The sequence below is a fragment of the Sciurus carolinensis genome, chromosome 19, assembly GCF_902686445.1.
Source record: "Sciurus carolinensis chromosome 19, mSciCar1.2, whole genome shotgun sequence".
NCBI classification, from domain to species: Eukaryota; Metazoa; Chordata; class Mammalia; order Rodentia; family Sciuridae; genus Sciurus; species Sciurus carolinensis.
Genome location: NC_062231.1, coordinates 25,912,365 through 25,939,658, shown reverse-complemented (window position 1 = coordinate 25,939,658; position 27,294 = coordinate 25,912,365). Strand labels below are relative to the sequence as shown.

Sequence of the window (27,294 nt, the reverse complement as noted above, 5' to 3'; positions counted from 1 at the left end):
GGCACCGGCTTTCACCACAGATAGGCAGGTGGGCGGGAACAGCTAGGATTCGCGTGTTCAAAGTCACCCTCTCTTCAAACTCAGTGACCAAAAGAAAACCCAATCTGCTCACGGCTATCACCTTTGCTAAGGTCAATCTTTTACTGTGTGGCCACACTGGTTGATCTGCTGTATCTCGTCTCCCTGTTTCAAAGATTTTAACAACCACTTCCGAATGATGAAAGTTCTGGTGGTGAAATTACTAGTTGATACCCCAGCTGGGTGGACATCCAATCCCATGCTCTTTTTTAGTAGATTCGAATTGACTTATAGAAAACAAAAAAGGAAGTCCCTTTTTTGTTGATCCCTATCAACCCACTGCAACTGGTTTCTTGGAATACATTCTTCTCCAAGGCCTCAAAACCTCCTGTGAATTGAGCTGCTAGAAACATTGATGTCCTTCAACAGATGAACAGACAAAGAAAATGTGTATGCACACCACACACATATACACACACACACACACACACACAGAGACAGACAATGGAATATTACTCAGTCATAAAGAATGACTTTATAACTTTTACTGGTAAATGGATGGAACTGGAGACTATCATACTAAATGAAATAAGCCAATTCCTAAAAACTGGAGGCCAAACCATCTCTCTGATGCAGGTGCACAATAAGGGGGGCAGGTGGAGGGAAGAATAGAAGTTCGTTGGATTAAACAGATGGGAACAGGAAAGACAGTGGAATGAATGGGACTTCACTTTCCTGTGCTTGTACATGAACACGTGACCAGTGAAACTGCACATCGTGTACAACCACAGGAATGGGAAGCTGTGATCCATGTATGTATAATGCGTCAAAATACATTCTACTGTCATGGATATCTAAAAACAAACAAACAAACAAACAAAAAAACCCACCTGTGAATTTCAGGGACCCAAGATCCCTGGTGACCTCCATGAATGACACAGAAATCATGCCGCGCACTCTGGCTGCCGAAGCACACATACACGAGACTCCCTTGGTGGCATCCGGGATCCTGGAGCACCCGGGTCACTGGGAGCAACAGGACAGCAGTCCCCCAAAGGAGGGCCCCCCCCAAACAGCAATGAGGGTGCCGATGGAAACAACCACATCAACCGCGGAGCAGCTTTATTTGCACATCACCCCCCGAACCTTGAACAGAAACCGCAGAGTCAGGTCCCGTTTGGGAAAACTACGCCCAGGTGTCATTTGGATTTCACCGGCTAAAGGAACACCCGGACAAACTCCTGGGGTTCTGAACGGATGGTTCCCAGAGCTTCCGGGCTGGAGACGTGGGAGGAAGTGGGGAAAGGGCCACACAAGGCAGCAGAGGCGGCTCCAGCTCTTCAGTGTCCCCCGTGTGTCCGCGGCCCCAGCCCACCTGAGCCACTGCAAGACATGGAGGTGGGCTGTTGGTGGTCAGCTGGAAACCAGTGGGGCCACAACAGTGCTGGTCATTCTTACCTGCCCCGGGGGCCTCTGGGAGGTCCTAAGGCAACTCCCTCTGGCAGGACAGAACTGCCCAGAAGATCCAACTAGGCAAGAGGGCAGGTCTCCCGTGGCGGGGGAAGACCGAGAGTACACAGAAAACTCCAGGAGCAGGCACGGCGGCCACGCCTGTCATCCCGGAGGCTGGGGAGGCTGAGGCAGGAGGATCTCGAGTTCAAAGCCAGCCTCAGCAACTTGGTGAGGCCCTAAGCAACTCAGCAAGACCCTCATCTCTAAATAAAATACAAAAAAGGCCTGGGATGTGGTTCAGTGGTTAAAAGTCCCTGGGTTCAACCCCTGGTACATTAAAAAAAAAAAAAAAAAAAGAAAGGAGAAAACTCCAGATCATGTGCTTTTGGGGGCAGGGGTGACAGTGCGGAATGGAGGTGTGGAATGGAGGTGAGCTAGGAGCTTAAGAAGCCAAAGCAAGGGATGAAGGGCCTCGGGCTGCACTGCGGAAGCAGAGGGTCTAGCCGGACTCAGCACACCTCGACCGACAGACCACCACCCTTGGTTAAAGAGAAGTTTTATTAGAACCCGGCTGTGCTCGTGGGCTCACAAGAACTGTCTGTAGCTGCTTCCATCCCACAGTGGCAGAGGAGGTCACGGCACCGGTGACCAAGTGGCCCCAGAGCCACGCCCACCACGAGCCTTTGACAGCAGAAGCCTGCCAGCCTCTTCCTCTGGGTGCACGCCCATGGCTGGAGCCAACGCTGCAGGTGACGTTCCACCTTCTCAATCGACACAGCCCCGCAGAAACACCGTGTGAGGCTTTAACATACAAGCACACACGTGTGTGCACGGAGACAGACACACGTCAATAATCCACCTCCCCACAGGGTCGCCAGGCTCAGCTCTGAGCAGGAACTCGTGTTGGAACACTTTTGTAAAAAACTGCATAGCAAATACAGAAGGCGTTCCACCCGCTCCAGGTTAGCCTTGCTCTGCCGGCGGGGCGGCCAGCGCTGGGCCTCCGGCGAGGGTGCACTGGGCCCTGCACGCCCTCTGCACAGGCTGCTCCGCGGGAGGCAGGAAGGCGTGAGTCCCCTCCTTCTGGCATCCCAGAGAGGCACAGATGTGGGGATTAAGGGCCTGCTCCAGCCCTGCTGGTATTTGACAGGCCTGTGAAGGGGACACTGCTGAATGTTAATTACCTTCTGGGCGACAGGCTGCCCTGCTGGTGCACTCTGACCCCTGTCTCGGAGCCTCCTGACGGCTAATCTCCTGCCACCGGGACAGGCTGCCCCAGGACAGAAGTGCCTTCTGGCTAGGGCTGCATAACGCTGTGCGTAGCGTGTGGGAGCCCAGAGGTGCCTCCCGGCCACCCGGTCCCTGACAACCAGAAGTGTCCCCGAGGAGTCCAGTGGAACCAGGACCCCACTGCCAACAGCCCAAAGGCACAAAGTGGCACTGACCCGGCTAAGAGACCCGAGTTCAAGGGGAGATCCAAGTGCAGCCTATGCTGTTGACCTTCGGTGTTTTTATGAAAAAGAAGAAATCCTTCGAGCTCAGACTTTCTGCCCCCGTAACGTATTAGTAACTATTTTCTAAACAGAACCAAGCGTCAGGCGGCTCTGTGGTGGGGCCCCTCAAAGCAGAGCCATCTCATCCCGCCCTTCAGTGAGCTGAGCCGGGGTCTGTAATTCCACCACTGGTCCTGGGAGAGCTCACAGGTGACCCGTGAGCAGAGCACAAAAGGGCCTGGAAAAGCCACGTCTGTGTGGCCCATTCTCCTGCAACACTGCCCACGTCCAAGGGGGAGGCAGATCTCATTTTTAAGGCCAGCATTGGGGCTCAGAAAATAACACCCCAGAGACTCTGCAGCCTCAGGATCTCCCTGGCCTCCCCTCCCCGAGGCCCACCCTGGATCCTGTGAAGGGCTTTCCCTGCGGTTCCTTGTCTACCTGAGGCTCCATCCACCAAAACGAAACCCTGTTGCCTTTAACCTTTGTAGAGAAAGGTCATTAATGAGGGAAGATTAAACTCACTTCAGAGACGAAGAGACTGCGGATCGAATGGACATCACCCCTAGAACGCAAGGAACCTGGTTGAACGGAACAGAACATGCAGCCCAAACTCGATCTGGGACAAAAATCTAGCACATGTCTTAAAGGTAAAGCGCTGACAGAGCGTAGGACCTTGTAAGGAAAACCTCGGATGGAGGAACCAACGGAGAGGAACGTGCACAGTGCTGAGGAATGTACGGGGGCACAAGAAGCTTGGTCCCTGCCCCAGCCCTGCTGTCCATCAGAGGAAGGAATGGGAGCAAGTGCCTGAGACCTCACGCCTCTTGTTTGTCACCGCAGGAGTAGCAGATGATTCAAGTGTTCTCTGAGGACTTGGAAACACGTCTATGATTCTGCATTTACATAGACAGACCCTGTTTTATGTACTAATTCCATATCTGTCTTTTAAAATGTGCATTTGAATGCCAAAAATACTTAAGAGTCATGCAATTTGAAAGTTCAGGTAAAATATCACAGGAAACAGAAGAGGGGGCAGAGGAATGAAAGGACAGAGAGAAGAAAAGGAGAGAGAGATCACACAGAGTCGCCTTGAGCTAGGTGGCTCCCCTGCCGCAGGGAGTAATTCTGTGTCCTCTAGAAAAACTGACAGACGTGTGCACACGCTCACACCTATGGTATGCAGTAGAGAGTGGCCCATTCTCTATAAAAACCATTCCTTCGTCCTCCACCACCCCGCTGTGGGAAACTGAGCTCTATCCAGTGGTAAGGATGGGAAAATAAAGTCTAAAACAATAGCTTACATGCCTGATTAGAACTGTCACCCAAAGCCATTCAAAAGTGAAGCTGATATAAAAAGACAGCCACCTAGCTCAGTAAGTGACACAGCCTGACCAAAACCACACCCCGGAGACCACCTCACCTGCACCGCCAAGATACAGGTCAGGACCACTGCGGCCCCTTCGGATTCCAGGACGCTACACACCGTGCTATGACCCTGGCTTCCTCTCACACCAGGGGTGACATGTCTTTCTCCCTGCATGGAAAGTGAATCAGCCAGCCGACCAAAAATGGGAAGTGAGTTTTCAGGGAAGGTAAATAGAGTTCTAAGCTCCCCTGATGCACCAAGAGCTTTGATTTCAGGACAACTAGCTGTTGAACAGAACGCAGCCACGGACCCCCACACAAGCCGCTTGCAGAGCCTGCTGACTGACCACCCTGGGGCTGCGAGTTTACTGCAGTGGCATCTCGTAGGTGTGGGTTATGATACATTGGGAGTGACCACTCGTGCTGTCCCGGAGACAAGTGAAATTTCTGGAAAAAGAATTGTGAAACTGATGGACAAAAGAAAAAAAAAAAATTCAGACTAAGCCAAGCACAATACACATCCTCAAGACACTCCTTCCTGACGCCCTTGTGAAGGTGAGGTGTCCACTTTGCTGACCTTAACCCGCAGTGGGATGTGACCTTTGGGGACATGACCAAATTAATGCTTTCCTTAACGGAGCCAGAGTCACGCGTGGTAGATGAGGCTTTCCGTAAAAGGTTACTTTTCCCTCATTCACTCTAGGAAAGGGGGCGGTCCTGCTTTCAAACCCCAGTTGAGCACTTACTATCATGTCTTTCCAAACGCACCAGGAAGGAGAAGCCACAGGACAGCTCAACGGCCCAGGGGATTCGAACCACTATCAGAATGGCATGTGCAGCCAGTGGCTCTTCAGACTGAACAGAAAGAATGCACGCACGCCCCGCGTGTTAGGACACAGATGTTCACCGCGGCTGACACGAGGAGCCAGCAGGCGCAAATCTGTGCTCGGAGCATCGGGTGCCGCAGCCAGACACTCCTCCTGCTGGGCAGCTGCCGTCCTTCCAGCCGCTCTCTGGGCCCATGAAGATCACGCCTGTGGACAGCAGACCCCAGGCCCACTGCTCTGTTGGGTTCAGTTCATAAGGAACAGGAGGGAGGAGAGACGGGGTCCAGATGTACACGCCCCAGCTCCCTCCAGCTAGGGAGCCTCGTGAAAGCGCCTTTCTTCTCGGCTGGAGAAACCCCCTGCCCTCCTCTTCAGTCACAGCACTGCTCCCAGCCAGGGCACAGCCCCATTCCCTGAGCTTCCTCTCACACCGGGAGTCAAGGACGATGGCCCCTAAGAGATCTGGCCCAAAACTTGTTTGTGTTAATAAAGTTTTATTGGAAGGCAGGGACTGTCCATGGCTGCTTTCACTCTGGAGCTGTAGAGCTGTGTACAGCTTCCCCTCAGCATGTTCATGTGACTGTCAAACTCGACTGTCAAGTCCTTTATATAAATTGTACATTATTTGCATATAACTAGGGCATTTCCTCTGGTACCCTTTAAGTCATCTCTACATTACTTCAAACACCTAACATTGTAAATGCTCTGTAAATAGCTTTATGTTGTATTATTTAGGGAGTAACAAGAAAAACATCAAAGCATGCTCAGCAACTTTTTTCTCATTATTTCAATCTGTTCTTGGTGAAATCCATGAATCCAGAATTCTGTGGATATGAAGGGCCAAGTGTAGCTGCAACTCGGGTCACACAGCCCATGAAGCTAAAAATATTTATTATTGGATCATTTATAGCCAAAAAAAAATCTATAAATCTATCAAGTCTTATCCTACACTCTTCCTATACCCCTGAAAATAGTCCTTTTACTAAACTCTCCCGATTTATCACATTTGAGTGTACCGTTTATTCCCAGGATCCTGAAGGACACAGTCCTCTGTTACTCCTATAAAAGTATTCCCATTACACAGGGGACAAGGACATCTAAGATTCCTTTGGGGAGATGCTTTCAAAAAAAGCAAGAGAGTAAGAATGAGTTTCAAAAAAAAAAAAAAAAAAAAAAAAAAAAAAAAAGAAGAAGAAGAAAAGAAAGAAAGAAAAAAGAAAAGTGAATGGAGCAACTGATTGATTTGGTTGATTTTTATGGGTGAACTATGTAAAATTCACCCTACATTCAGGCCCCCGAGGACTCTTTTTTCTCACTTAAAAGATGACAACAGCTGAGAACTCAGGTTTGCGGTGGAAACAGGCGGACCTCGCCTTCCTGCCACTGCCTGCTCCTGCTAGTTGGAGAAGAGCGATGTTAACACGCAGTTAACGAGCGCAAGAGATTCCACTAAACTTCTCCTCCATTCATGACCTGTAAGGAAAACTTACACGGGAACTTGGTTTGCTCACCGCGAACAACACGGTTAAACATGGTTCCTCTCGACTTGGATCTGCTGCATTTGGAAAATCAAATACTGTCCTCGGCAGTGTCTGAGGACAAACATTTCCCAAGCTCCACTGATTGTGGAAGGTCCCTGCCGCGGCCTGCACGTGTGGGCCTGCCACAGTGTGGATCAGGAACGTCCCTGCAAGGCTCCTGTGCTGAAGGCTTGGTCCCCAGGCAGCCACGGTCAGGGGCGGGGCTCTTGGGAAGGGACGTGATTGGGGGGCTGTAACCTCCTCGGTGGACTGACACTTTAACGTCATTATTGGGAAACAGTGACAACGTGGAAACGGGGGGGGGGGGGGGGGAGGTGGAGCGAGCTGAAGCGGTGATGCTCGAGGCGTAGCCTTGGGGACTGAATCCTGTCCCTGGTGGGTCCCACTCCCTCTCTCGCCATGAGGTAGCAGCTCCGCTCCGCCAGGCCCTCTCCACCATGCGGATCTTCCTCACTCAGACCGAGAGCGATGGCGTCGGCAGACCATCTACTGAGACTCTGGAACTGTGGGCCGAACCTTTCCTCCTCTAAGCGGGTGTTTTCAGGGATTTCCATGGCGATGCAAAGCTGACCAAGCATTCCCCCCAAACGCATCCTCTGGAACCCGATATCCAACGCCGTGGCCTGAGGTGAGTGTGGGAGCCGTCCTTGTCCACGGAATCAGACGAGGCTGAGCCACGGACACACAGGCCTGACTCCCAGGCGCCGGCAGCCACGGAGGCCTGTCCCAGAGGCGGGCAGGAGGTGGCGCTGTGCGGGGTGGCTCCCTGCCTGGTTCTAGGATGGTCTCCCTGAGCAAACTGACTCCCCTGACTCCGCCCCGTCCTCTCATGGCAGAGGCCCCTCCTGCTCCAGCCCCTTCACCTGTGTGGCTGTAAGTAAAGGAGGGCTGGGGACTGCGTGCTGCTAGAGGTCGGGCTGGCATGGCCGATCCATTACCCACCCCCTCTCATTTAAAAAGAGCACCTACCGGCTCTCGTGTGTTTATTGATTAGGTAAGTTGACGGGTGATGGACTGATTACAGCCAACATGGTCCTCTGGCAGTTCACCCTCTTCTCACCCACGTGGGACGTGGCAGAAACCCCCACAGGTGAGGTCTCTGGACAGTAATTAAGTCTCAGGTTTCCACCCTCGCAAACGGGACTAGTGCCCTTAGGAAAGAGGCTCCCTTGTCCCTGCACCAGGTGGGGACCCAGCCACAGGGAGCCACCTCTGAAGCAGCGCGTGAGCCTTCATCAGACACTGGCCCTGCCCAGTGATCTTGCACTTCGTGGCTTCCGGAACTGTGAGCAGGACATTCCTGCCGTTTATCAATCACCTCATGGAGGGTATTTTGTTACAGCAGCACAAATGAACCTACTCTGTGGGTTCCAAACCAAAAACTAGCTCCTGGTAGGTAAGGGCAGTGATTCATTTAAGCTGCCAGCCGTTGGGCACACTAGTTGTGCCAAGGCCTGTGCCGACGTTTTCTTTTAAACTTGGAGATTCCAACACGCTCATTTTAAGTGCTTCCGTTTTTTGGATGAGAGTGTGGAAGTGTTCAGAAGTAGCCCAAATTCGTGACTGACAGAGCCAACACTTCAACCAGCTTTTCCTGAGGTGGGCCCTGAAAATGCCCAGGCAGGAGCGGCCCTTACTCCGAGGGGAGGAGCAGGCCGGCCGCCGTGGGCCTGGCTGCCATCACGGGGAACTCGGGGGTCACTTCGTGAACACTGGATACTGTCCTCAGAGCTCCCAGAGGCTCACAGCTGTGCAGACAGGCCCGGCCCGACACGGACAGGCTGTCTGCCCGTGGGATGGCTCTGGTCAGCTCCAGAGTGCGTGTGGGTGGCCACGGTCACATCATAATATTTACACTAGGCTCCTAGCTTCTGATCCTTGCAGGAAAAGCTGTGCTTCAAACCTGGCAAGGCAGCAATGACCCCCGAGACCTTAGCCATGACAGGAAGGTCCTTTCCATGACCCTGGGCCACCACCCGCCAGGTCCTTGGGCACCTCAATACCCCAACCCTCATATTCTGTGCAGGGCCCCTGGGGGTGCTCCTTGATCCAGCTCACGTGAGGACAAAGGTCTTGACCAGGGAGGGTACCGTTTCCAAAGCCTGGGCCAGGCCCCTACAAACAGCCCAAGGACTCCTAACCAATGGCATCGGCGGCTCTGAGGAAGCCACCTGTGTGTCTGTGAGGGTGAAGGAGACGCTATGGGGAAAGAGAGATCAGGCAAGAAGATCCAGAGCTCTCGTCTTGTCCTCAAAAGTGCCTCTGTTCCCTAATCACCAAGAAACTCTAACGTGACAGATGATGCAGTCCCTTCTGCAGGGTCCCTGGCTCCACAGCCCTGCTGCTCAGGCAAAAGGTGGCTCAGTCCCTGGTGTCTTGCTCTTCCTCCTCCCGAGGCTGTAGGGCTGCCAGCACCCTGTGTCTCGTGCCTCACTCCAAGGACCCTGCGATGTCACCACACAGAGTCCCCACAGAGGGCAATGTGACACACAGAGGAGAGGGCTGGTTGGACTCCATCCTTCCTCCAGTGACAACAGGGCCTCTCGGTGGCCCTCGGCTGGTTCACCTGGGAGCCACTCCTGGACAGCCAGCGAAGACTCCATAGGGCTTCCACTTAAGTCTGACTTCAGGCTGCCCGTAAAAATGCATGTGGCCTCTTAGCCCTCTGGACACCTGCGCCTGGCGAATTCTCCAGAAACGACCGCATTCTGCTCTCGCTGTTGTCTTCCAGAGTGTGGTCTGAACAATGGCATCTTGCTTTATAACCCTGCAGGTCACCTTGAACCACCTCCAAGAAACAATACAGTCGCCTGCACAGCGTCCCGTCAAAACCTGCGACTTAAATCACCATGAGCAACTAGCAGCAGGCTTTATTTCAAAAGTAAGATTCTATTTTTGTGAGGAGGGGAGACACATTTGGGGATTTGAGGTTCACTCACACATGAATTTCTGAGGTTCGAACATACTCCTAAAAATAAACAAGAACATTTGCACACTCCACTATGCAGAACAGAACCATGCAAAAGTGTGATCGGTGTTCCAGTGGGTTCAAAGGAATCAGGTGTTCTTGGGCGTGTGCATGAGAGTGTGCACACAAGTGAGTGTGTGCATGTGTGTGTGAACAAGTGTGAGTGTGAGTGGGCATACAAGTCTGTGTGCATCTGACGGTGCATGCATGTGCATGTGAATGCATGTGTAAAAGTGTGTGTGCATCTGTGTGTGCATCTGACAGTGCACACACGAGTGTGTGCATCTGACAGTGCACACACGAGTGTGTGCATGTGAGTGCAAGTGTGTCTGTGTGTGCATGGGGTTGAGTGTATGTGCATCTGACTGAGCATGCATGAGTGTGCATGCATGTGCATGTGAGTGCATGTGTAAGTGTATGTGTGTACATCTGTGCATGCATGAGTGTGCATGAGTGTGCATGAGTGTGCATGTGAGTTCATGTTTAAATGCACATGTCTGTGTGTGCTTGGGGGTGAGTGTGCAAGCAGCTTGCTCACCCAGGTGCGTGGGTGAGAGCTCTAACGTCTTGCACGTAGCCCTCCTCCTCACTACTGCAGAACACCACCTGTCCCCAAGCTGGGACACGGTCCTCACACACCGGCTCTGACCACAGAGCACCACCAGCTCAGTGAGGAACTTGTGAGGCTCTGCTCGCCCAGGGGACCGTGACCCCTCCACTGTGAGGAGACCGATCGTCCGACGGCCGAGCTGAGTGGTGTGAGCCTGGCAGGCCTGTGCAGCCGGTCAGTGCGTCTCCAGCTAACTCACTGCATCGCGAGTGTACCACGTCTCTGGGCGTGAAGACAGCTGCTCATGGTGGACTCTTCTCTTAATCCACATCAACGGCTGCCTAATGCTCAACTCCTCAGAGTCAAGTCGCAGGGGTACAGGATCCTGAAACTGTGTGGCTTCCGGGTCCTTGAAATGCGGAGTAGCGGGGAGATGTCAGCAGAGGCGCACTGGCTAAGTCGGGGTCACATCTGCGAGATGAAATCATGGGCACTCATGAAGTCAACGTGTGGGACAGACTCAGAAGAGCCCGGCGGAAATGAGGTCGGCAGGATCACACGCGTGCGGAGATGCAAGGCGAGCCCGAGAGAGCCACTGTCCCGTGTGACCGTGTGTGTCCTCCACTCTGTGTGGTCAAGGAGAAGCGACCGGAGGGCCAGCCGGGCTGCACACTCTCCTCAGAACATGGCAAGCAGGACAGGAGAGCCTGGCAGACGTGTCTGTCAAACTTTAAAACTTCTATGTCTTCAGCGACTGGGGTCATGGAAGATGTCAGAATCCACTCCTTCCACTGCCAGAACTCGCTGAACACCGACCTCAGCATCTCCCATCCCTACACCAACTCAAACCACTTCCGAAAACCAAACTCGCGGTTTGTGTGTAGTCGGTTATAGACGGTGATGAGTGGTCGCCTGTCTTTCTAATGGTGACTGTGCGCATGCAGTTTGTAATTCGCCTGTGACATAAAGGAAAGGACACAGCCAGATGTGCCAACGATGACCAGGAGGGGGACATGACAGGACCTAACCAGAGCCTCCGTGGGGTCCCTTGTGACATGAGAACAAGACTGCCTGCCCCCGCGGGGCGGTGGGCGGGGACACGAGGTACCACCAGCTCCCTGTTGCTCTCCCTGGGTGTCGGAGGCGCTCACCAAGGGAAGCTCCAGCCACGGCCATGTGACGGCGACGTCGTCGAGCGCTCGCTGGGTCTCGGTCCTCTGAGAGCCTCTGAAATCTTGCCGTAGAGTCAGTGCCCCTCACTGGAGCAACCCGGACTTCTGTTCTCATTCTTCCAACATCAGGATGCAAGTCCAGAGGAGCAGCCGGCCGGAAACGCAGGTGAGCTGGCCCGAAGCGAGCAGCCGGGGTGTCCCGGCACCACACTGTCCCCGGGGAGGACACTAAGGAGGGAGTCCTCCTACCCGAGCATCTCTGTGGAGCCCGTCACAGACCCACCTACTGGCCACCAGAGCCTCCACTCCGAGTCCCTCTTCCAGGCACTGGTTTCCAGACTTTCCAAGGGGGACCCGTGCATGGACCCCAACCCAGTCCACGTGTGATGTTCAAGACTCTCCATCTCCCCCTGCAGGCCCGTCAAGTCACACTCCGCCAGGGGGACTCAGCGTCCAGGAGCTCGCCTCCCTCCACCATGGGCACCTCCAGTACCCAAACCAAGCCCACCCACAGGAAGGGAGGCCCCTCCACCAGAGCAACAGGACAGGACGCCTCCCAGCCTGCAGCCATCTGAGACCACATCCCTGAGCAGGTCACGGCAGGAGTCTGAGCCCCAAGTGGCCAGCGCAGGACACAGCATCTCATTTGCTGAGGACAGAGTGAAGGAACCCACGGCCAGCCTGCTGAGCATAGAAGCAGCCTGAGGTCACAGAAAGTGACTCACCAGTCTCCAGAAACTAGGGACGGTGAGCAACTCGCACAGCATCCCTTGCAGTCCCCTGAGTCAAAGTACCATCCCCGTTTCCTGAGAAGTCGGAGAGATCGCAAGGCGTAGCTCTGTCGGGCTGGCCTTCTGCAACAGCAAAGCCCCAACAACCAGCCTGCGCTTTAGCATCCAATGCCACTGTCCTTCTTTCTCTCTGATAAGGCCAGGACCTGCCCTCTGTTGGGTGAGGTGCATGTGGGGATCGGGGCGGAGGGGTCTCTTTATAATCCCAGGGTTTTGCTTCAAACCTCTTCGTGAGTGGAACCTGGCATCCTTGTTACAGGAGCCAGGTCACTTCCCTGGTCACTATGGAATTCAGGGATGGAGGGACGAAGATATCATGAACATGCTCATCCTCGTTAGGAGCTAAGCAAAAATGCTATATTAAATGCCCTCGAAATTCCCACGTGTTAACAAGAGCCACTGATTCTGTAGAGCACTTGTGACCTTAGAAACCGAAGGATCACTCAGGGCCCACACCCCAGGGGACAGAGAAACGGCACCAATTTTATTTATCTTTTCCTTTGAAAATCTTTATCCAAAAATCCTTTTTCTTCTTCTTCAAAATAAGCCATTGTCCTGCGAGTTCAGGCTGTTCCTGCTTTCCAGAGGGAACTCTCCCGCTGCAAAGTCACTGGCACAGAGTCCCATAGGAGGGTCCCCGCCAGGGGATTCAAGTTGACTTATAGAAAACAGCTCTCCACGGAGCTGACCGCCCTGAGCTCAGGAGTCCACGTTTAAAGCTTCTGTCAGCAAACGCCATAAGAAAACACTCGGGGAACCGTCTCCTGAAGCCCTAGCTGTTCTTTCCGCTTAGATGAAGATTACTTTGTGCTCAGCTCCACGGGAGCCTCTGTCTGCTCTCAGGTGCTCTCTTCACTGACCACCTGGGCAGAGGACACACAGCTTCAGCCCTTGGGCAGACAGACGGCAGGCCTTGGCCATGGCCTCGCTCATCCAGTCCCCTCCGGGTGCCGTCCAGGAACAGGAGGCCTGGAAGGCCTTTCCCCAGGGCTTGGATGAAGGCCGTCATTTGCATCCCCCCCCCACCCCGCCTCCGGCAGAGAAGCCCTTGGAAACTTCCACGTGGTTTATCGCTTCACTGAGGACTCAGTTTAATTAAGCAACTGTGGCAAAGGAATCATTTCCTGGGACGTGTGCAAAAATTCCGCCAAGACCACAGTGGCTAAACTTCCGTGGGAGAGAGCGGGGTGCGGTGTGCAGCGTGAGTGCAGGCACCCTCGGGCCCGGGGTTGCTGCTCAGTCACCTCCAGGTCAGTGAGGGAGACCGAGGTGACACATGTTACATATTTCCCAAACATGGTGACAAAGCTCCCAGCTCCCTGAGCGAAAAGCACAACCGCTAAAGGACACTCACACTCTGACTGGCAGCAAGCAAGTTAACCAGAAATAACACGATTTCTCCAACCCCGTGGCCAAACAGGACTAAGAAGAATGTTTGCTTAAAAGATAGAGACTGGAATTCACAAACGCGGCAGCATTCTTTTTTAAAAAATTTAGTTTCTAAGACCCCAAAAATGAGCTTCTGATTTTCTTGCGGTGCCATCTACCTCTTTGATTTTTAAAGCAACCTCGGGCTTCCCCTGGCAGGCTTTTCTCTCTCCTGTTTCCAAATAAAGGACTCTCTGTTCTGAATTCCTCCTGGCGCGGGGGGAGAGAGCTATTTTAACCTGTTGCTATTCCTGTATGGACAGCTGGCGGATTCCACCTGTCCGCGGGAGGTGTTGTCAAAGTATCCGATGTCCCCCAAGCCTCATGACACAGTGTCACCTGCCTTGAACACTTCTAATGTTAGCCTGCTCCTGTTTTACCCTCCGAAGTCGATCATGTGACTTACAAATCTATTCCGGAGTCAGGCAGCCGCTCTGCCGAAGGGACCCTGCACGAGACACGTTGCTAGGTGCTGGGGACTCAGTGCAGGGAGCTCCGTTGCCGGGTCCCACTGCCGGCAGCACACACCCAAGCAGGCTCTGCCTGGTCCCTCCCCAACAAACGGCAAACTTCGTGAGGGACCTCATTAGAGGGTCCAACCGATGGCGGACTCAGAGGTCTGTGTGCGTGTAACTTGCAGACTTCCGGATGGCACCGGAGCACAGTCCCAGCACGTGCCACACGAAGGATCCTCATCCAGCGTCAGACTGGTTCAGATCGCCTCAGTGAGAGCGCACGGTACCTCACACACCAGCGCTCCACACCCAAACAACCCGGGCTTCCAAAGGCTGGGCCTGGGCCCTTTGTAGTGAGGACATCGGGATGCCACTGTCCATGGCTGACACCACCCATCTGTTGGAGGCCTGCGGAGCCCATGAACTTCACCTCGGGCAAGAAACGCGTAGGTCTAGCTGCCTGGCAAGAGGCTGAGACTCCACGCTGCCATCAGCAGATCGGACAGACTCCAGGGTACAGCCTCAGACAAAGGCATTTGCTGGCACCCTAGAAGGCAGCTCTGGCTTCCAAGGCAGAACGTTTGCAAACTGTGGGCCGCGGCCGTCAACTTAGTAGGTGGCCAAGAACATGAAAAGACACAGGATAAAAGGGAAATATCAGATTGCATTGGATGGAGTAACGATAAATCTCTCTCATAAACTTTTTTTCCATTTTATACACGTACAATGGACCCACCCCCATGTGTGAGTGCTGCTTGGGTCACATCAAAGACATTTCTTGCTGCGGGTCGACACCCCAAAGTCTGCGAAGTGCCTTGTTGGAGAGCAGTCCAGCATGGGGAGCCTGCATCTCTGTTTGGGCTGCATCAGCGGGAGAACGTACACACGGGCAGTACCTACAACAGGAACGCAGAGGGATGCCTAGTATTTCCAAAAAGCTATACAAACAAGCAAAACTTGGTTGATGAAAGAGGGATTTCCCCATTTCTGGCCTATGACACTGACATTTAGTTTCTGGCCCCTGAAATCCTTGGGCAGTCATGGTAGCCTTCCGCTCCACAGGGGATTCCCAAGCAAACCAAAGCAGCTGCAAAGCACACAGCCCAGACCCGCACCTGGAATGACGACCCACGCAGAGTCCGGGAGGAAGCACCTCTGTTCTTTAGGTGGCTCCCAGGATGTCAGTTCAGGTGGCTCTGGGCTGGGCTGTGAAGAGCCTCTGCTGCCACGGTGAGCAGGCCACTTCGCTGATCCCCAACCCAGCTGGCCACATGCAGTGGGCGGATTCCTTGTGAGGCTAAGTGCTCACAGCACCATTTTTAAAAATTAAAGTTCAAGTGTAACGTGCCTGCAGAAAACGCAACCCAAATGGGTACCTCGATTAATGCATGTCCACAGCAGAACACACTCAAACCTTCACCCAGGTGGAGAACAGGAGGAGACCCTCATCCCAAACGCTGCCTGGGCTGACTCCAAGTCACCTTCCCGACTTCTAATCCCATGGAAAAAGTTTGCTCTTAAAAGAAAGCAGAGCTGAAGAACACAGGCCTCAGCAAGCAAAGCATCGAGTTGAAATCTTCTGTTTTCCTTGTATTCATTTTTACTGACATCTTCCATTGGCAGCTTGTGTCAATGGCTTCCCACCTATGGTGACAACTTCCATTTCCCTTTTTCCCCCTAAAATATTGTTAAGTATTTAGCCAAACAGGTGGGGCATATATGGCAAAGAGTGACCAGGTGACTAAGGGCTACTGTTTCTTAGGAAGTGCTGACTAGCTTGACTGGCTACCCTCCAATCCGGGAATCTCTCTGCATGAAGGGGGATTTTTCTCCCTTGTCCCATGACACAGCAGAAGGACGCATTTTCTCTCTTGCATAATTTTTTTCCCTGTGTTTGGGATCATGCCCAGAGCCTCACACAAGCTAGGTAGGTGCTCCGCTACTGAGCTGCACACCAACTCTCTTGCGCAGTCTTCAGCAGAGATGGTCGACTCTCTCAGGAGACGATGTGACCGTATTCTCATATACTTGTGGCTTATGTTTCTTACATGCATCATGCTACTCAAGACTGGAAGGAGATGATTCAGAATAAAAGGATGCTCACCTGATCTCTCCCTCCTGTTGAATCTCTACAAGTTCTAGAAGTCCACTTAGACCTGGGATCCTTTGTAACAAAAGGTCACAACAGTTCACATAATCGAATGCCTTGACATTTTTAATTGTGGCAAAAGTACCAAGCACAACCTCCTTCCCCATCCTCTTCTCTCTGAATCAGAGTAATTCCCCGTGTGTTGTGTTAAGCTCATAATCGAACGGAGAAGACCCTCTGAATCTCACTGGAGGGGCTTAATGCACCAGGCAAATGAACCTAAGCTTACCTAGGGTGGGCGTCCCAGGTAACCAAGCCCCACTGTCAAAACAAAGAGTTCCTTGCCGCCTCCTTATGTAACACAATCTGCTCCAAAGATTCTCCTTCCATTTCTTATAAACGGTTTGCTAAATGCAGACCATGTTTAACACAACTTAAAACTTCATGCAATTTGTCTGGGGCTCCAATAATTTGTCTGGGTCTCATACAAAACAAAGACAAAATGGCACAAGCTGCTGATCTGTAGCCAAAAAAAGTGCTCACGTGAACAGGCACGCACGCTCCTCCAGATTCCATGCAGATTCCTTCACACGCAGGTACAATCTTTTTTGTCGAAACACAGCACATTAACACTGGCAAATGAATGCTAAGGTTTATCAGGATTGATGCGAATATCAAGGTCAAGGTGAGGTTTCCCTGAATGCAGCTCCAAACTCAGCGTTCAGCATCCTCATTCCCAGCGATCAGGTTTCTCTAGCATTTCACACACCAAAGGGGACAGGTCCTCCACCACCAAGACAGACAAGGGCACTTGAGCAGAGACACTAACTTGGACAATGTTGTTACCATTATTAATTAAACTATAGAACCAACCCTAGATGGCCTTCAACGGATGAATGGATAAAGAAACTGTGGTTAAATAAACAATGGAATATTACTCAGCCTTAAAGAAGAATGAAACTAAGGCATTTTCAGGTAAATGAATGGAGCTGGAGAATATCATGCTAAGCAAAATAAGCCAATCCCCCGAAACACAAAGGCTGAATGTTCTGTCTGATATGCGGATGTTGGCCCATAATGGGGTGGGGAGGTTAGGGAAGAATGGAGGGACTTTGGATTGGCAGAGGGGAGTGAGGGCAGGGGAGGGGGCGTGGAGGTGGGAAGGACGGCGGAATGAGATGGACATTATCACCCTATGTATGTGTATGTTTGCACGACTGGTGTGTGTGCACGGGGTGCACACAGAGGAAGGAGAAGTTGTGCTCCATTTGTGTTTAGTGTGTCAAAGTGCATCCTGCTGGCATGTGTGACTAATTAGGACAAATTAAAAAAAAAAAAAAAAAAAAAAGGAAAGGGGAGCCGCACACGGTGCACACCTGTCATCCCAGCAGCTTGGGAGGCTGAGGCAGGAGGACTGTGAGCTCAAAGCCAGCCTCAGCAACTTAGCCAGACCCTGTCTCAAAATCAAACATAAAAAAGGCTCGGGATGTGGCTCAGTGGTTAAGCACCCCTGGGTCCAATCCCCAGTACCAAAAACATAAATAAATAAAAAGAGGAAAGGGGAAATCAGGACTTTTTATTCTAGTTCTCCAACTTACCTTTAATTAACAACAATAAAAACAACAACAACAAAATTAAGATGTTACACCACTGAGAATATTAAGAAATTTCAAGATTTCAATAAAAATAAGAAGGAAAATAATTCTTGGCTCAGTCTCATCCCTTCTGCGCTTCTTTGAACCTCAGAGATTCTATTCCCAGTGCCCGTGGTATGTTTATATGATCTTATAAGCACACAGGACTCATCAGATATTTCGAAGAATGACACAAAGCATCAGAAATCTAATAATAATGCCGCAACAGAATCTGGCTTAATCCTGTTTCAGCTGAACTCCTCCCCTGCTGTTTAAGCTAACGTTTCCAACAAGTAATGGAAATATCCTGTGTCCCATATGTGGTCTTCCCGCCCCGTCCTACTCCAGCATGGCTGCCTCTGCATCCACTCCTAAACCATCAGACTGGTCATTTTGTCAAGAGGAAGCTGAGTAGCAGCCAGGGTCTCTATGTGCACCTCCATTGTAGTGTTCGATTGTCCTCCGCTGCTGTGTTACGTCTCTGCCAATGTATGACAGTGTCACCCTAAAGGGAAATTCAACAAAACTCGCATCCTTCAGGACAGACGCTGCTGAAGGAGTACCACGTCTTCACCACGCGAAGGACATCTCCATATTCCTCTGAGTCCATGTAACCGGGGGAACCCTAATCTGCTCTGGCACTTTAAAAAATAGCTGATATGGAACACACGCTTGTTTGGCTTTATTTTTAGAAGGCTTAAGTCAGCACACATGCGACCAATTACCACGCTGTTCACACCAGGACGTAAATTCAGAATTACTCCTGATTGATCAATTATCGTGATTTATATGGCCTCAGGAAGCGGCAACCCTGACCCAATCCAGATTCAAAGGGTCACTAATTTCAAAAAGAAGTCTCAGACAAATTAAGATGGCCTGCTCGCGACCGTAACTTGGGCTTTATGGACCCAGCCACGCGTGCGTCAAAGTGCGGGCTTTTGGAGGCCCGAGGGGACAACTGGCGGGGCTCATCCTCTGAAGGACAATTTTTCGGGGGCCAAAATTGCCGTCCACAGAGGCATGCCACAGTTCACGAGGGCAACCCTGAGCCTTTCTCAAGGCCACCAAGCCAGCTAGCGTCAGACCGTCGGAGCCCAGAGTCCCTGCTGCTGATTAGCCACCGGAGACACTAAGAGCCCCTCGCATTAGCCGGGTGTCCATCATGTCCCGTGGACGCAGGGAGAACTCAAGGCACATCCCAAGGTGAACTTGCACTTGCTCCTGGATGCTTTCCCACTGTCACCCCAAGAACTCGGCAGTCGAGAAGACTGCCATGAGATAGGTCCAGGGATCCCTGGACGCGATTCGGCGCTCTGCGGTTCTGCAGCAACACCTAACCATTTCGGGTCACAGGTGGTGTCTACGTGGCTAATGAGTTCTCAGATCAACAGGTCTGAAAACGTGCATGTCCTCGCAGAGGGGTCTACAAAAAGAACAAAAAGACCGTCTTCTGACTAGCGATCGCCAGCATCCATTTGTCCCGCACCAGCTTTCTGCCAAATATTAAATTAAAAAAAAAAAAAATTTAGCTCATTTTTTAAATGGACTGGGATTTTTCTCCCGGAGGGCAGAGGCGTGATCATGGAAGGAACCTCCCTCAGGGATCAGGGCCTCCTGATTCCTGCCAGCTGTCAGGTGACCTGTCACGGGACCCACCAGCACACACGGAGCAGGGAAAGAAATGGAGAGAACCCAGAGTGGAAGCTGGCAGTGGGCGTGCCAACCTCGGGGGTGCAGGGTGGACCCAGACTCCATGCCCTTCAATTTTCTACCAAGAAGGCAAAGGCCACAGAAGCCGGAGGTCTCCACGGAGCGGGGTGCCCTTGGCCTGGCACTAAACCACATGCGCTGCCCTCACCATGGGGCTCCAGAGAGGAAGTTTAACCCTCACTAGAGGCCATCCCGGGGCTGCAGCTGCCCAGCCTGGGGCAGGCGCTCAGAGCGCCCAGGGAAAGGGGCATCCCTGCCCATCAGTGCCTGAGGCTGTCCCTCTGCCCCGAGCCTTCCCCTCTGCAATCCCCAGCCCCAGGTCTGACTTCAGCTCTCCTGCCCCCCAGCACCCTGGCTACAATGCACCCTGCTTAGTTCCCGCCTTTAAAAGCCACGCCCCCTCCCACAAAAGCTGATTCCACATGCACTCCACAGCCTCAGTGAAGTCAGACCACCCCACACCTTCCAAATGTGATAAAAGAGGCACCTAGCTCTTCCTGTCCTACGCCACCAGATGAAAAGACAGAAACTTCGCTTCTCAACAAAATGAATAAGGGTTATTGTTCCCCAAACTCCCATATTTAAAGACAAGCACAAAGATACGGAGTGAAAGGAGACTTAATATAAAAGGGATTCGATCTGTTCTGCTGTCAAGGATTTGCTGTTTTGTTGAACTCAGGCAATTACCCACGACTTAATTTTTTGACCTCGTCTACACTCAAGAAAATCAATGCGACACCCGTGGTTTCGGATGCATTCTGGATTTTACAATGCTTTCTAACCGAGTGACCTCTTATAAAGGAATGACCACGAGGGGTAGATCTGACACTTCTCTCAGTCAGAGCTCCCCGTAAAGCACATGGACACCAGGCAAACTCGGGGTGGGGTGGGGACGGGAGGCTCTGCTGGAGGGAGGTTCTGGACTGCAGCATCTCAGCAAGAGGCAGGTGCCTGGCACTTCCACGCCTGGTGCTGTGAGCCGCAGCTCCGTGGAAGAACAGCTGACCGCAGGACAGGGGCGGGCAACACGGGACAAACACAATCAGAGGGACACTCTGCAAGTGAACCGGCTGTACTCTGGGTGCAGTGGCACAGGCCTGTGATTCCACCCCTAGGGAGGCTGGGGCAGGAGGACCCCAGGTTCAAGGCCAGCCTGAGCAACTTAGTGAGACCCTGTGTCAACATAAAAGACGGCACGGGCTGAGGTGCAGCTGGGTGGTGAAGCAGCCCTGGGTTCCATCCCCAGTACTTCTAAATAAACAGAATAATCAGAAGCACAGAAGACAAAATCTGAGGAATTGTGCTAAGGAAGAGGAGACCAAAGAAATATGAAAGCTGAATAAAACTCATGACAGTGGATTTTCTTTTGCCCTCAAGGACATTATGGGGACAACGTGTGAAATATGAATAAGTTCTGGGATTAAGTAACAGTGCTCATGAAGCACTGTCAATTTCCTGGTTTAGAGGACTGCCCTGTACTTATGCGGAACAAGGACTCGCTGTGTTTCCAAAAAATACCTGCTGATGGATTTAAGGATGAAGCGGGGAGAGAGAGAAGGCTTAACAGAGTGGATGTGATATCCAGGTCAGGAGCGCACAGCGTTCGTGCCTGTGCGAAGTCAGGTCAAAGTAAATTAAAATGGAAGAGCGAGGCCCTCCGTTCTTTAAACTAATACGTAAATGGCCCATGGGGTTCATTCGCATGCCATTCCACAAAGGCCCTGGTCTCAGGACATTGTCCATTCACTAACAAGAATGAGCAAGACCCTTGCTCTGGGACGGGCGCCTGGGTCTGGCAGGAAGCAATGCTAATTGTTCCTACTGGGCCCAGTGACCGGGCCTTGTTAGCAATGACAGACCAGCTAAACAAAGAGTGTGCAAAAGAGAAGGACCCGTTACAGCAAAGCCCTGGAGGTGACATGGCTTTTGGGACCATATCCTCGGGTTTTCAAATCACATCGCTTTGCAGCTGGATGTGCATTTACAGAAGCTGGTATGAGTGACAGCTACTGGGAACGGGGAGGTGGGGGCTTAGGTCTCGCTTTCGTTGCACCCAGAGACTCAAGTTTGCTGCCCCGAAGCCGAAGGACATCTGCTTGGGAGATTCGTTTACGGCCAAAGGCCAGACTGGCCGGCACAAGGAGGAGCTCAGTTCTCCAACTCGTGCAGCCCGACGAGTCGCCAGAGATGCAGCTGTGGACGGCTCTCTGCGTCTGTGTCCGGCAGCGAGGCCTCGCAAGGGCCTTTACCTTTCAGGCAGGCCACACTCGACGCAGACCGCATGGAGAAAGGACGTACTGAACAGCATGAGCTTCCAAGTGAGCTTCCTGGTCTCTTTGCAGGTCTAGGCTTTCCGGTGTTGTCCTCAGCATGAGGCTGTTGTCAGACGAGGTGGTCACAGAGCAGCGACAGTCCCCTGAGAGTCCACTACAGAGGCAGCCACTGAGCCACTGCCGGCACCAGCCAGCTGGACTCCCTGGAGATGCCATGATCCCTATGTGCCCCCTCCCTAAGGTCCTTCTTAGGGTGATACTGACACTGGAAGGTGACTGGGCTAGAGTGGACGGTTTGGCCACAGAGAAAGGTGTCACATTTGTGACGAAATCGGTTTCGACTGGTTAGCCACACTTTGGGCACTGGGAGGATACTTGCAAAGCAAAGGTTTCAAAGTGCTTCAAAGAATTAAAAGCACAGCTCCTGTAACAACTCTGCCGGGCCCGGAGATCTTTAAAAGATAGTTCAGAAAGCAGGCTCAGAAGGCGCAAAAACCCTGGGGTAGTGATAATTCTACCGGAGACCCAACCAACTCCGTGGATCCAGGTATGGGGGCGCACGCCTGCCACCCCAGTGACTCTGGAGGCGGAGGCAGGAGGATCGCCAAATTCAAGGCCAACCTTGGCAAGTTCAAAGTCAACCTGGGCAACTTAGTGTCTCAAAATTTAAAAAATATATGATAATAGAAAGGGCTGTGGTGGGACTCAGTGGTAAAGCATCCCTGGGCTCAATCTCCAGGATTGCAAAAAGGTAAAATAAATAAATAAAAGATACGGTGGAGAAATGAAGTTTTCTAAATAGCCACTGAGTACATGCAATCTGAGGTGGAGTCAGAAGTTATGGACAAGGCCAGGGGCAGCCGAGAGGTATGGGGGGCGGGGAGGACCCAGAACAGAACCCAAGCAGACAGTAAGTGGGAACTTGCCTCTGTCAGTAGCCAGATCTGAGGCAGGATGAGAGTCTGTCCACCAGACCAGCTGGCCAGCGGCCAGCCTGGGCTCCCTGCAGCCTTGTAGCCTAGAGGGCACTTGATCTAACGGGGTCTGACACAGCCAGCCCCAGATCCCGGACAGGTCAACATAGGGGTCCCTGCCAGGCCTTGGGAGTACCCGGCAGGGGACCCAGTAGGTGGCCATCATGCAGTCTCAGAAGACAGGGAGGGGGACACCTCCGTCCCCAAATGATTCGGCTCCTGTCTTTGAGGTTTTGGGGCAAGACACATCTCTAGCCCCATAGTTGTCCCTGCAGCCCTATCAGTGGAAGCTTTGGAAATCTGGGGGGCGGGGGCCCTTTCCACCATCGCAGTGACAGGTGGGGCGTGACCAGAGGTGACAGAAACCCTCCGATGCACACAGACCCACGCCACACGGAATGACTCTGATTTCAGCACAACTTTTCAATCCTGGGAGACATTCGTGAAGAAAAGAAAACCTCTCCAGGATGGCCCGAGCATAGTCCATTCCACATGTCAAGGTAAGGGAGCTCTTTCCAGTTTCCACATACGCAGATGGTACACTCATGTTCAAAACCCATTTGTCCACAACAGTCACGGGGGGAATCAACCCAAGCGTCCATCCGGGAATGAACTGCTAAGGGAAAAACATACAAACCACGGAATATTACTCAGCCTTAAAGAGGAAGGAAAGCTTAACACAGGCCACTAAGAGGAACCTCGAGGACACGGTGCTGAGTGAATTGAGCCAGGCACCAGAGTGGTCCGATGCCACCTACCCATCAAATTTATGGAGACAGGAAGCAGAACGGTGGTCAGCAGGAGCTGGCAGGGGGTGGAGGGCTAGTGAATACTTCCTGGGTGCAGAGTTTCAACCGGTGGGGGGGAGGAGATGAGAGCACTCTGGACGTGGAGGGCGGCGTTAGTGACACCACATTTGAACGCACCTAATGCCCAGCACTGTCACTTAAAAAATGGTTAAAGTAGCAAACTGCATATTACGTCTATTTTATCACACACGCACGCACACACAAGTTCTGAGAGATGCAGCTCCCCTACAAATCAAAGGAAGACCCTCCTTGGTGGGGCTAGAATTCACCCACGACCAGTTCACCACTGCGGGAACGGGCAGCCTGGGGGCCCCTCGGAGCCCTGAGCCTCCAGCACCGCCACCTGCACCCTGCAGCTGGCAGCTCACCCTGTGCCCGAGCAGAGGCACGCATCTGCCAGCGTCACCACCCCTTCTCAAGGGTCTCCACGCCGACTGCTCCAGCATAAATCATGTCCTTTCATGTTTCTACTACACTACGGTGGATACGTTCTGACGATTCTGAGTGTGTGTGTGTGTGTGTGTGTGTGTGTGTGTGTGTGTGTATTCATGATGGCATTGGTGGCATTTTAAAATAGTTGTTCTATAAAAATGGGGAGGGGGCGGAGGGTCCGGCCCCGATCTGGCTGAGGCCCGGTGCTCTGGTTCAGGAGACAGGGTCCCCTCAGCGCACAGGAGCGGGGCCGGGAGGAGGACACCCCCACCTGCCCCTCTGGAGTTAATATCAGCACGTCCTGGCGAGGATTAGAGTGCTTACGGGGGAGATCCGGCAGCCGTTCGCTGGCTCCCCTGAAGTATGTGGTGGACACACACACACACACACACACACACACACACACATGCACACGTAAGCTAATCGAATGCACGGCCCCTGGCCATAAACCCAGACACAGATGAGGTGAACCAAAGAGCACATTTTCAGTCCTGGGAATCACTGTATCATGTCAAGAGAGATTAGAATTTGACTGGGAAGGGCACGGGTGTCAACTGCAATCACGCAGACAGCGTCTCTCTATTGTGAGCCTCCTCCCCCCTCCCCACCGACACTGGGGCGTGATTCATGTTTGACATACTGTCCAAGAGGGGAGTGTGACTTCCCAGAAACCGTACTGAACGTTTCAAACACAGATCATCCTTTGCCAAGAGAAAATCCTGCCCAGCTGCGGTCTCCTCATTTGCAAAACATAAGAGCGGTGACATTCCATTACTTAGAGGGGCCGCTATTCCAGCGAAGCCCCGGCAACAGAGGTTGCGCTTATCTTTTTAAAGGAGAGTCTCAGAAAATGCGTTCGCTCTTGGGAAGTAAGTCATGCGTCTGAGTTCTCGGGAACAGGCGCTTGCCCAAGCAAATTCCTGCTAGGGAAAATCCATTCCCCTGACCTGGGAAGTGCACAGAGTGACCCAAAGCTGGAGGCCGGGACAGCGCCAAGTTGAAGGACCCCACAGGAGGTCAAAGGGCATGCAACAATATTAACATTGTCCTTAGGACAAAATCAAGTACCCTTCTGACACCCGAGGGAGGGCCCACAGCCACCCGCTGGCGGGAGAGGTCCTTGAGCCCCAAGCCTCCAGGTTCCTTTCCCTGTGAGGTCAAAGGGTGTTTCTGCTGAGGGTTTAAATCACCTCTAGCTCGCGGCACTGCACTCGGCAGGACGGTCCAGAGTGTTCTGTCTTCTTTAAGTTCCTTTCCCCGGAGAAGCTCATGGCCACCGGCCAGGGGTGACGCAACCTCACTTATGGCTTCGCTCCTGGTCAAGCTCCCACTCAGTCCAACCTTCTGGAAGGAGCCAGGAAAGCACTCGGGCAATGCAGACGCTCCCCGGGCGTCTGGAGCAGCCGACACCCACTGGCACCAGCGCCGTTTTCCTGGTTTCCTGTCTGAGGGGCTGAATCGTGACCCCAGCCCTGGGGCGACTTTCTCGTGGGAGCCAGGGTAGCATCCACGACACTCTTACTTGCATTTTCCCCAATAAAGGGCTCGACAAATGCAGCCCATGGAGGTGCCCATCAAAAGAGAAATCCAAATGCAACGACGACGACGACGACAAGTCGCCACACACACTTCAGATTTGCAGATGGAGCCCAGACGACGCCACAGCGGTGCTCTGCCTTCAGCCACCCAGAGCATCCCAGGCCACCGGCCAAATCTACTCCAAAGGACCCCTCGGGAGGGCCGAGAGAGCCACCTCCCCCAGCGGAGACCGCAAGCCCGCTACGCCACAGTCCAAAATGCAAGTGAAGAGCCAGGAAGGAAAATCTGGTGAGGACGCGGGGACCGATCCTCGCCCCTCCTCACCTGCTCGGCTCTGGGTGACCGAGCTCATCTGTGACAGCAGGGGAATCGCGGAGGGCACAGAAATGAGCGTGCAGGAGGAACGGTGTGTCCCCGGCTCCAAGGACCCTGGAGTGACTCCGGAGCGGACACCGTCAAGCCTGGTGACCCATCTGAGCGCGGCCACAGCTGGTGCAGGAGGGACGGCTCCCCCGGTCCTGCCAACGTCCAGCGCCCCAGCCGTTCTGCACGTGGAGCTACAGATGCAGGTCGGCGGGAAAGGCGCCTCATGAACCCGCCACTCACCCATCTGCTTCTCTCCGTTTAACAAACACTTCACCCTGAAGCGAACAGCACCCCAGCCGCCCCAGCCACCCCGGGAGGGGCGCACCTCCCGCCCAGCCCAGCACCTTGCTGGGAGCCGGCGCAGCAGCCAACGGCATCCCGCCCGGCCTGTCACGACGCCGGCCAGGGAGCACGTACCTCGATGATCCTGTCGTGGATCTGCAGGCCTCCCTCCTTGGCCGCAGGCCCGCTCTCGGCTATTCTGGACACAAAGATCCCTTCGCTGGAGGATCCATCTTGGTTGTCCTTCAGGTTAAAAAGACAAAGGCATGAATGCGAGGCGGGAAGTTGGACGCGAAAAGAAGATGCTCGCTCTGCAGACAGCCGCTGACCCTTGCTGGTCACCAGCAGCCACGGGGTAAAAAGGAGGCTTGTTTTGCCTGATTTGTTTGAAATTAAAATTGACCCGCGTGCGTGGTAAGCCATTTCAAGTCACGGCAAAAATTCTGCCACTCCCAACCCCGGGTTCTCCTTCCCCGTGGACCATCTGCTTCATTTTATGCCTCTTTTCCAAAATATGTTAACACACCACCTTCTTAAATACGTGGTTATTTTTTGTCATGCACACAAGTGGGATCATGCCAATCCCATTCTTATGCCCTTCTCTCAATTAATTCTAGAAATCCTGGAGCAATCCTGGAGTTCTTCCGCCATCGTTCACACACCTGCCCTACACCCCCCTCTATTTATTTATATTTTTTGGTGGTACTGAAGAGCGACACTACCCCACCCTGACTCTGCTCCTTGAAGCAGCTGCACAGTGTCCCACAGTATGGATGCTGAACGCCGTTCCGGTTGTGACTAGCGACAGTGATAATACCAACCTAGATTCTGAAACATCTTTGCTCATACGAACCCAGCCATGGAAACTGTGGGTCCAATGTGTGTAACTGATGGAGATGGCCGAGTTGCCGTGCAGAGAGTGTACGGAGAGTCAGGGCTGTTTTCCCACCTCCTCACCAGTACCGAGTGTGCCTGAGCTTGCAAAGACCTAATCAGCTAATGGAGAGGACAGGCATTTGGGCTTCATCCTGAGGCCTCAGAGAAATCCACCACCATGCTGTCCCAGTCCTAGCAAGTTCTATCTTCAACCGCCTCCAGTCCCTTTAGATCCGAGTTAAAGCTC

The 27,294-nt window shown here is 52.8% G+C and overlaps 1 protein-coding gene across 1 annotated transcript in view; it reads right to left on the bottom strand.

Moving 5' to 3' along the window:
- Positions 1–27,294, bottom strand: part of Pdzrn3 (PDZ domain containing ring finger 3) — a 216,790-nt gene that overhangs the window by 170,305 nt on the left and 19,191 nt on the right. The window contains exon 3 of the mRNA XM_047534758.1: positions 26,307–26,414. Coding sequence (XP_047390714.1) covers positions 26,307–26,414 — 108 coding nt within the window. The remainder of the gene's footprint in view (positions 1–26,306; positions 26,415–27,294) is intronic.